The 10,843-nt window shown below is 45.2% G+C and overlaps 1 protein-coding gene across 1 annotated transcript; it reads right to left on the reverse strand.

Annotated features, from left to right (window-relative positions):
* Positions 1–519: 519 nt before the first annotated feature.
* LOC119358838 (protein STRICTOSIDINE SYNTHASE-LIKE 10-like) lies at positions 520–1,778 on the reverse strand. Its single transcript, XM_037625245.1, has 2 exons — positions 1,205–1,778; positions 520–1,111 (listed from the first exon to the last, which is right to left on the reverse strand). The coding sequence occupies exons 1-2, from the start codon at positions 1,753–1,755 to the stop codon at positions 631–633; spliced, it is 1,032 nt and encodes a 343-aa protein (XP_037481142.1). The 5' UTR covers positions 1,756–1,778; the 3' UTR covers positions 520–630.
* Between the last annotated feature and the right edge of the window lie 9,065 nt (positions 1,779–10,843).

A 10,843-nucleotide genomic window follows, 5' to 3' on the forward strand; every position in this document is an offset into this window, starting at 1 on the left:
ATAACTTAGTTTACATCTGGTTGACCATAACTACGGGATAAGGTGGTTATTAGGCTATTTGATTCCTTGCTGGAGCGGTTTTCTTCTGCTGGTTTATCCCACTGTTGTCATTCGATGGAAGACGAAGCGTTCGGCCTTGGTTCGCCTAATAGATCTAGGGAACTGAGAGAATTTCGATCCAGCTATTTAACTGGACTTTTGAACGAACTTGGTCCGTGTATTAAGTTTGGGAGTACCTAAAACTCATCTAGATGAGATATAATTTGATCTCATTCACTTGGAAAACAAGAACATATAACATCCACGTCAGCACACACGCATCTTATAGCATCACATCCAATGGCTATAAAAGATGAATGAGACCAAATTATATCTCATCTAGATGAGTTCTAATAAAACTGATTAAGTTTTACGACGTGCACGCACACTGCCACACGATATGTGCATGCCATCGTCTCCCATGAAAATAAACTTCCAACCAAGATTGAGAACAAAGAGAACTCAGAAAACGAACCCAAATATTGTTTCTGAATGTCTGTTAAAAACAAGCTTAATTATGTCCACCAACAAATTAACCTACATAACTGACCACATTATGACAATCTTCTAATAAAAAACTTAGTAATGTAACTAGGCAACAAGGCCGATATAATCGAGCTCGACGGAGCCGAGCCACAGCTGTCCTTTCCTCTCCGTCACCTCGCTGAGCGTCACGCCCTTGGCCGCCGTCAGCTCCTCAACCTCCACGCCGCCGCCGTCGAGCCGGACACCGACTAAGTGCTTCACGGGGGCTGTGGTCGCGCCCGGGCGCCCCTTCTCCTGGTTCAGCGCCACCCAGTAGCCGCCCTTCCCGTCCCTCCGCACGTTGTCCGGGTAGCCCGGCAGGTCGGCGAGCAGCTCGTAGTGGCCAGCCTTTGGTCCCTGGAGATAGTACCTGTGTGCCTGGCACGGCACGGTGTGCGCGACGACGACGTACGTCCTGTCGTAGCTCACCGCGACGCCGTTGGGGTACGGCAAGCCGTCCTTGAGCACGGTGACCTGCTTAGTCACCGCGTCGTACTTGAGCAGCCTCCCTGTCGCGTCGGCGTTCATCATGATTTCCGTATTAAACCTGCATGGATCATTAGTTTTAATTTTAGTTTTACCAACTTGGAATTTTGGCGTCCAGAAGAGATCTGGATTAGTGCTCATTGTAAGTAAGTACCTTCGTGGATATGTCACGCTGCTGTCGGTGAAGTAAACATCGCCGGTAACCTGATCGATGTCGATGCCGTTGACAAAGTTGAACGGGACGCCACCGGCACCGGTGGCCAGCACCTCAGCCTCGCCGCCGTCGGGGCCGACCCTCATGAGCCCCTTGTAAGCGTCGGCGATGTAGAGGTCGCCGGACTTGCGGTGGAACGCGAGCCCCAACGGCCGCCCGCACAGGCTCTCCGTCTCCTCGGACGGCGCCACGGGCACGGTGCACATGGGGAACTTCCTGTAGTTGGCGTGGTGGGCGAAGGTCGTCCAGCCGACGGAGCTGCCGCCCCACTTGAGGACGCGGCCGTCGGAGACGCCGGTGTAGGGGCCCTGGCCGCGCGCGTCGAAGGCCAGGCTCTCGGCGCCGGTGACGCCGTTGGGCAGGGGGAGGTGGAAGCTCCACTCCGTCGGGCTGGTCTTTACCTCAGCGGCCGAGCACGATGGGACCAGAGAGACGGCGATAATAGCGACCAGGAGGACGAGCCACCCGCTCGCGGATCCGCGGCGCCCCATGATCGTCGGAACAAGCGCTGCGGCGATCGAGCAGAACGACTTTCCTTGGTTTTCGTGCGAGTTCTTTCACGGCAGGTAGCTCGAGATTTAAAGGGCACGACCGCGTTGCAGGAGTTTTAATTTGAACTGCCATATGATTCAGACTTGTAACGTTTCTCCTCCTTTCGAGGAGATTCCGAGTTGTAATGGTCAGCGTCACGCGGAGGTGGACAGTTCTTTTGGGGTGGTGACACGTGTTGGGGATTAGGACCGTCGGTTCCTAATCGGATGGCTGTAAACAAAGTACAGGCATGTGTTTATTCCAATCCGTTTCACCGAACGGGATTACCCAACGACTTCGCTACCTGGTGTAGCGGCCTAGCAAGCATAGGGATGTCCGTATCTTCTGTGTACGTCAGCTATGGCCGAAGGTTACAACTCCCTCCGCTGATAAATATAAGATGTTTTTTTTAAATAGTCAGATGTATATAGACAGTTTCAGTGTGATGTAGTCCACATTGAAATATCTAAAACATCTTATATTTGTATAAACGGAGGGAGTAATACATTGTTTTATTTTTCTATTTTTGAGCTAATGAACTAATACATTGTCTGTTCAAAACTTATGCAAACATAGGCAGATGTCGTCCGCCAGCATTCCTAGTTTAGTGGAGCAGTATGGCCGTGTACAAATAATTTAAGACCGATGAGCTATATTAACACTATTACAATACAAATACAACAAACAAGATAATTACCGAAAATAACATCTCTCTGAGTTTCAATACAACTTTTCAATAAGAATTATGGAACAGAGGGAGTATATTATAAAAATGTGAATACAAGAGTTGAACTTGGGGTGGCATGACTGCTGGATGTTTCTGAACCTGACAATTATTGAACATTTATAAAATATACTCCCTCCATCCCAGTATTTCTAAACTATGTTCAAGCAATGTGCATTTTATACCTGTAAGAACTACCTCTAAAATTAATTTTAAAATGGCTAAACTAATTGGAATTTTTGTGAAAACTCTGTTGAATATTCTTGAAATTGATTGAATATGACTAAAATAATTAAAATCATCATGCAATGTCTATGAAGGTTTTTTTAAATTGATTGCAATATGACTTAAATAATTAAAATCATCCCAATATGACTTAAATAATTGATTGCAATATGACTTATTTGTAAGCTGTTATGGAATATTACTACTTTTCCCTATAAAGTTGGTCAAAATTTTAAAACTTTAACTTAGAACAAAAGCTAGATATACACTTATTCGTGGACGGGTGGAGTAGGCTTGTTGTTTGGCCATATGACATGTCTGTTGGATGTAAATTGTAAACTTCTTAACCAATATGATGAGGCAAAACTTTTGCCTTCATTAAGAATACAGTAGATGTGCATTTTCTAATTTTATATGTATAATGTGCATGCTCTGAAACCAGTTAATATTTCCTTGTTGATGGATAAGAGTGTCAAATTAGTAAAAATGAGAACACATCATGAAAAATTGTAGTTTCTTAAGTAGTCGTCTTCACCTGAATACATAATGAATATATTTCCTTTAACTATGCATTTTGCATGTTATCTCTTTGTATTATGCATGCTATCTCCTATTATTTCGTATCTCAACCTTTTGCCTCTTTTTTTTCCTTGGAGGTCTTTTGGATCTTAGTATTCTAATTTACTTTGCAGCGCTGATATCTCAGTGAAATGTAACATGAATTCTACTAGTTGTAGCAACATCTTGAAGCTCATGTTGATGTAACTCCGTATCCTGCAGACAAATGCTTTGATGTGAAGCTTATGTATTCCTGAAGGAAGCTCATGCAACATGTATTACCCTATTAATGTCATTTATATTATCTACAAGTGCATGTTCATATAAACACTTCGGACTTTTGTTTTGTTTACATATGCAAGTAAAACAGTCTAATTACTTCAACATATACTCAATTAGTACTCGATCCTGTTGTTCTTGTTTGGTAGACAAGCTGCATGGGGCACATTTGGGACGCCTCATCATCCTTAAAGGAGTGTGATATGTATTCAAGGTATCTAAGCTATCTTTACTGCTCGCTCCGTCCCATAATATAATACGTTTTGGCAAGCGGTTTTAGCTTGCAAAAACATCTTATATTATGGGACAGAGTGGGTATTAAGTTACGATACATACATTATTGTCGGTTTTAACACTCACCCATCACATTCAGACTTACTAAAGTATTCATATATTTCAGTTTTTTCTTTATTACTGATTATAGACCGGAACTTTCATGAAATGAAAACGGATGGTATATATGTTGGGGAACGTAGTAATTTCAAAAAAATTCCTACGCACATGCAAGATCATGGTGATGCATAGCAACGAGAGGGGAGAGTGTGATCTACATACCCTTGTAGACCGACAGCGGAAGCGTTAGCACAACGCGGTTGATGTAGTCGTACGTCTTCACGGCCCGACCGATCAAGCACCGAAACTACGGCACCTCCGAGTTCTAGCACACGTTCAGCTCGATGACGATCCCCGACTCCGATCCAGCAAAGTGTCGGGAAGAGTTCCGTCAGCACGACGGCGTGGTGACGATCTTGATGTACTATCATCGCAGGGCTTCGCCTAAGCACCGCTACAATATTATCGAGGATTATGGTGGAAGGGGGCACTGCACACGGCTAAGAATATGATCACGTGGATCAACTTGTGTGTCTAGGGGTGCCCCCTGCCCCCGTATATAAAGGATCAAGGGGTGGTGCGGCCGGCCAGGAGGAGGGCGCGCCAGGAGGAGTCCTACTCCCACCGGGAGTAGGATTCCCCCCCTTTCCTAGTTGGAACAGGATTCGGGAGGGGGAAAGAGGAGAGAGAGAAGGAAGGGGGGGGGCGCCCCCTCTCCTTGTCCTATTCGGACTAGGGGGGGGAGGGGCGCGCGGCCCAGCCCTGGCCACCTCTCCTCTCTTCCACTAAAGCCCACTAAGGCCCATATACCTCCCGGGGGGTTCCGGTAACCTCCCGGTACTCCGGTAAAATCCCGATTTCACCCGAAACACTTCCGATATCCAAATATAGGCTTCCAATATATCAATCTTTATGTCTCGACCATTTCGAAACTCCTCGTCATGTCCGTGATCACATCCGGGACTCCGAACAAACTTCGGTACATCAAAATGCATAAACTCATAATATAACTGTCATCGAAACCTTAAGCGTGCGGACCCTACGGGTTCGAGAACAATGTAGACATGACCGAGACACGTCTCCGGTCAATAACCAATAGCGGAACCTGGATGCTCATATTGGCTCCTACATATTCTACGAAGATCTTTATCGGTTAGACCGCATAACAACATACGTTGTTCCCTTTGTCATCGGTATGTTACTTGCCCGAGATTCGATCGTCGGTATCTCAATACCTAGTTTAATCTCGTTACCGGCAAGTCTCTTTACTCGTTTTGTAATACATCATCTCGCAACTAACTCATTAGTTGCAATGCTTGCAAGGCTTATGTGATGTGCATTACCGAGAGGGCCCAGAGATACCTCTCCGACAATCGGAGTGACAAATCCTAATCTCGAAATACGCCAACCCAACATGTACCTTTGGAGACACCTGTAGAGCTCCTTTATAATCACTCAGTTACGTTGTGACGTTTGGTAGCACACAAAGTGTTCCTCCGGTAAACAAGAGTTGCATAATCTCATAGTCATAGGAACATGTATAAGTCATGAAGAAAGCAATAGCAACATACTAAACGATCGGGTGCTAAGCTAATGGAATGGGTCATGTCAATCACATCATTCTTCTAATGATATGATCCCGTTAATCAAATAACAACTCTTTTGTTCATGGTTAGGAAACATAACAATCTTCGATTAACGAGCTAGTCAAGTAGAGGCATACTAGTGACACTTTGTTTGTCTATGTATTCACACATGTATTATGTTTCCGGTTAATACAATTCTAGCATGAATAATAAACATTTATCATGATATAAGAAAATAAATAATAACTTTGTTATTGCCTCTAGGGCATATTTCCTTCAATATATAGGAGTAACATACAATAACATATAACGTATAGTCCCATGGAGATGCACTAGCTAGTACATTTAATCTTTTTTTAGACTAGCTGTAGCTAGTACATTTAATCGAAGCAATGTGCCTTTATTTGGGCCCCTTAATACATGAAACAAGAAGATAAACAAGGGAATAAATAAAGATGATGCCGACATGAAACATTAGAGGCTGCAACCCATCTTCGTACTTAACTAGGTATACAAAAATTAAGGGCGTGCGTCACCACTCCTAGATCCACCACCGCTCCCGCCATTTTGAGCGTTGCCTTCACCGCCACCATTTCCATCAGCTTTAGCATTTAGATAACTTGGTCCTCTAGAAACTTTGTCCGCCTTATCAGAGCCAGAGCTAATGCCGATGCCGACACCATGACCGCTTGATCCATCGCGATCTCCAGCTTGTCGCCCACCGCCACCACCGCCATTCGCGTTAGTGCTAGAATACCCACTGAAATCATAATGAGACCCTTTGTTATATGCACCGAAGCTCACGCCCGAACCAGATCCTTCACCGTATCCCGGACCACCATATTGGTTGTTGTCGCCTCCTCCACCATCAACGATGCTTGCAGGAACTCCACCACGTCCACTCTCGGCAGACCCAACACCGTTCCCTGACCCCGAGCCGCCGCCAGTCACATACCCACCGCCCCCTCCCTCCTCTCCCATGCTGGTGTCTGCTGCACTAGAGTATCTGGCCACTCTTGCAGCACTGGCTAATTCAATGCTCAAAATAAGAAAGAACCCGAGAGTTGCGAGTTTGGTGCCCGACATTGTGAGATGTCTATGTGTAAATGGGATGAGTTCTAAGAGAAGGATTGCAAAGGTACTTATATAGTGATTAAGGCTATGGAATGGCTCTAATATCTTAGTAATATTATGTAGGTCCGTGGTGTGGAGTTACCAAGGAGAAAGTGGAAGGCTTTAAAAAACTGAAGTGACCGATGGAGCTTGTCTTAAGTAGCGTTTACTTAACTATAGCATATGCAAGTAACGATGCGATCTGCAACCTCGAAGTCCTTTGTCCTTCCTCTTTAGATGTCATCTTAGCTAGAAGACTTCAGGGAGCAGCTCGACCCTATCATGTGCTTCGCCTTTGTTCACTCAACCTATATAAGCTTAGGACGTCATCTGAATATTGATGCAGGGAATGTTGCCAAAGCATCGACCAGTTTACCTGCTGCAAGCAGAAGAGTGGCGGATAAACAAACAGAAGGTCACACGCAGAAATGTACCAGTAAACAGTGGCATGGAGACAATACTAAGGCGAATGTCAAAATCTTTTTGAATATCTACATAGCAGAAGATCGTAAACAACCCATTCTGCTGATACTTGTTTTATGCAATGAATGAACTGTTTTGCTACCTGTTTTATGTAATGTGACGAACTGTTGTGCTGCCTGTTTTATGCAATGATGAAATCTGCACCATGCCAAGTCAAGTTGACGGGGACTGGACGTGAATTCAGACTCACAAATCACTCCCGCAAAGCCAGGGTTGTGGGTAAAAGAAATACTTTTCTCTTCTCTTAGAACTAGAGCTTCTCCATAGAGAGGATTAGACCTTCGTGGTTGGTGCCCTGCATCGAGTCATACGTGGCGTAATGAGCCCACTTGATTGTTGCTGAGCACAGGTCCAAGGACAACACACTCCACGCTGACTAGGCATCGGCAAACTCCATCTGGACAAACGCTAGCATAGAATAAATCATCATACTTACATCTTCCTCAACAACTTGACGGGCTATAACAGGTCCACCAAATGGAGATGCGCCTGCTTCACCACGCAAGTATACAGCAACATTCGGGTGCTTCGCAGGACAACCATGGCAGCGACCTTTATTTACACGAAAACAATGTGAGGTGGAATTGTGATTTAATGGCCAAATAATTATAATCAGACACAAACACTACATAACTATAGATGAATAATTGTCGGTATGTACATTCAACATGGCTATGCATAAATCTGTTGACAGACGTAAAGCTCGAGGATAACGGATCATGTGGCAAAACAAACATGTTAGTATAGCAAACCAGTAAATATAACATGCTATGGATGCGGTGTGTTATGGCTTAATGTGAGTATGTGGACCTACGAGCCATATTGAATTTTCGACATGCTAGAGCTAGAAACATATTTACAGAACTGTCTAACACATAAGTTCAAGTTAGTGCGACTCATGAATTTTATTTGAACAAAAAGTAACTTAGGATAAGAGAATACAATACCGTTGTCAGTAGTTTTAACCCTGCAGAAACAGCTGACCACTAATTTGTCATCTCCTATCATAGATGTGACTTCAGCAAAGAATAGATCATCCATGGAACAGTCAGAATCTTCAGTTCCTTTAGCCCTTGCAGTGAAATTGATATGATTGGTAATTTTCTGGCAATCGAGCAAACGAACTGATGTATACTGCACAACATCTTTGAGTACATATGTAGTATCCTAAAATTAAGAAAAACGGATCCCGTCAGTAATTAATTAATTGCTATTACATGAATAAGACAATAAGACGCATTGCAACCCCGCAGGACATAGAGTAGAGGTGGGAAGCAGTGATTGAGACAAACCCCTAAATAATCATTATACTTGTCCACCAAAGCTTGAACCAGCTGGCGCTTGTGATCACGTAGTTCCTCAATTGGTTCCGATTTCAAACGCTTCTTCCTTGTGCCATCAGGCCAGTGAAGACATTGGCGTACGACATAATCCACTTGAGAATCATTAGGCTGACGCATAAACCTAATTTAGATCAGAGCATTCACTGTGGTTAGTAGATTTTAGTTTATCAAAAGTGGTTAAAACAAAGTGATGCTAAATGCAGTAATATGTTGATGATATCAGCGAGACGTAGGGCGACTGAACTAACTATTTTGTGCAGAAGGCGTTTAAATACATCAAGCAACTTTCAAATTATCTCAACACAGTTAATGGTATACAAGCCTATAATTTCTCAATATAAGACGTCTTTGCAGTTCGAATTGAACTACAACAAAGTCTTACATTTGGATATAGAGGAAGTACTATTTGACAACAATCTCTTGAATAGAGTTGAAAAAAATGCCTCCTTAACTCTCAAGTGGTCCCAGGACAGGAATCCAGAAAATAATGTAGGCTGGGCTATAGTTCTTTATATAGTTGAAATTTGGTTTTGCGTCTTTTTGCTTCTAAAAACTGGGATTATATATCTTCCATGGCCTACATCATAGAAGTAAGTGACTAGGAAGACCTGTTAAAAGATAGAGTAACTGACTGCAAGTGTACACGGAAATAGAGACGAATGAACAGACGAAAATGAAAATATAGGACGAATTCGAGGGAAGTTACATTCTGGGATCCCGTCGGTCTTGAAGGTCGCCATGGTTCGCAGAGTAAGCCGCCTCTAATGTCTGAAATGGGCCACCAACTACATGAGGATACGTGTGGTACAATCCGGCAAGATCAAGCCTGATGTAAAATGCGATTCCCCAATTATGCAGGTGCAGAGTTTTTTTTTTTGACGAAAAGACGGCCCTAGGGCCGTATTTCATTGATTAATCAGTAGAGGCAGAATCACTACCGGAATCGCCCCCTATGCCGACGGCCCCCGTCGGCATAGGGCCGTCGGCAACATATGCGTCGGCACAGCCACGGAGGCCGTCGGCATATATGATACGCCGACGGGGGACGTACATCTATGCCGACGGCCCCGGCCGTCGGCAACGATCATGCCTAACGGTGGCCGCCGTCAAGTCTGCCCAACGACTGGTCGCCACGTGGCACCCCTATGCCGACGGTCTAGCCGTCGGCTTAGTCAAAAACTATGCCGACGGCTAGACCGTCGGCATAGGTGTGCCACATGGCGACCAGCCGCTGCTCGTGGACCAGGGTTATGCCGACGGCTGGGCCGTCGGCATAGTTTGAAACTAAGCCGACGGTCAAGCCGTCGGCATAGTCCTTCATACAGAGCTCCCAGTAGCTGACACGTGGGCGCCTATGCCGACGGCCTAGCCGTCGGCACAGTTTTTAAACTAAGCCGGCGGCTAGGCCGTCGGCATAGGTGCCACGTGTCAGCTACTGGGAGCTCAAGCTAGCCCTATGCCGACGGCCTAGCCGTCGGCATAGTTTGCTTTTGCTTTTTTTCTTCTTTTTTCTATTTGTTTTCAGATCAATTCAATTCAAATAGCAGCACATATCAGCAGATATATATGATGGGATAGACATATAAAACACAACGGGATATCATCCGGCACCATCACAACAATATATGCATAAGCATCATCACACACAAGTCTCTAAATGAACATCATCACAACCAACATAAGCATAAGCATATAGAGAAGCACACAAGTCATCTAAATGATCATCACCACACACAAGTCATCTCAAGCATCATCACCACACAAGGATCATCGAGCACCGCGGAGGTCGTCACCGCCAAGACGGCCAAAGCCCAGGTCGTCACTGCTAGCGGCAGCGCTACCGCCAAGACCGCCTTCGCCTCCACCTCCGCCTCCGCCTCCGTGGATCGGAGTGGTCGGGCTCCATGTCTCCGGAGTGCTGCGAAGACCACCGCCAACGATAGATCCACCTGTTCCCTGGATGTTGAAAAGACATATGCACAGGATATATGACTGTGTTGAAAGGCATGACATGCTTTGGGTGAATAGATTGGGGATGAACTAACCGGCGAGGGGCCAGCGTTCTGTGCCACAAACTCCTCAAAGCTCATCAGCACTGGTTGTGCTGGAGGGCATTGTGCTGGAGGGAACTGAGGACACCTGCCGGCCGCCATATCCTGAAAAGCCTGCTGCATCTGGCTATCCCTCTGCACTTGGTGTTCATAAAGCCTCTGATGCCACGCCATGGTCTCCTGGCGTGTGTACTCCAGGTAGGCCTACGGTATGACATGATGGAACTCATAAAACTACTAAATGCGGAAAATGAAGTGAGCAATGAAGATAAGAGGGAAAATACTTACAAATTGTTGCTCCTGAAAGAGGGACTGTGTACTAGTCACTGGCTGGCTCGTGCGCTAGCTCAGGC

The sequence above is a fragment of the Triticum dicoccoides genome, chromosome 2A (assembly GCF_002162155.2).
Source record: "Triticum dicoccoides isolate Atlit2015 ecotype Zavitan chromosome 2A, WEW_v2.0, whole genome shotgun sequence".
NCBI classification, from domain to species: domain Eukaryota; kingdom Viridiplantae; phylum Streptophyta; class Magnoliopsida; order Poales; family Poaceae; genus Triticum; species Triticum dicoccoides.

Bases quoted from the DNA above. Each gene is read 5' to 3' on its own strand.
- LOC119358838 (XM_037625245.1), bottom strand. From the start codon at position 1,755: ATGGGGCGCCGCGGATCCGCGAGCGGGTGGCTCGTCCTCCTGGTCGCT. The intron at 1,112-1,204 runs GTACTTACTTAC...TGATCCATGCAG, and splicing joins AGCGTGACATATCCACGAAG to GTTTAATACGGAAATCATGA.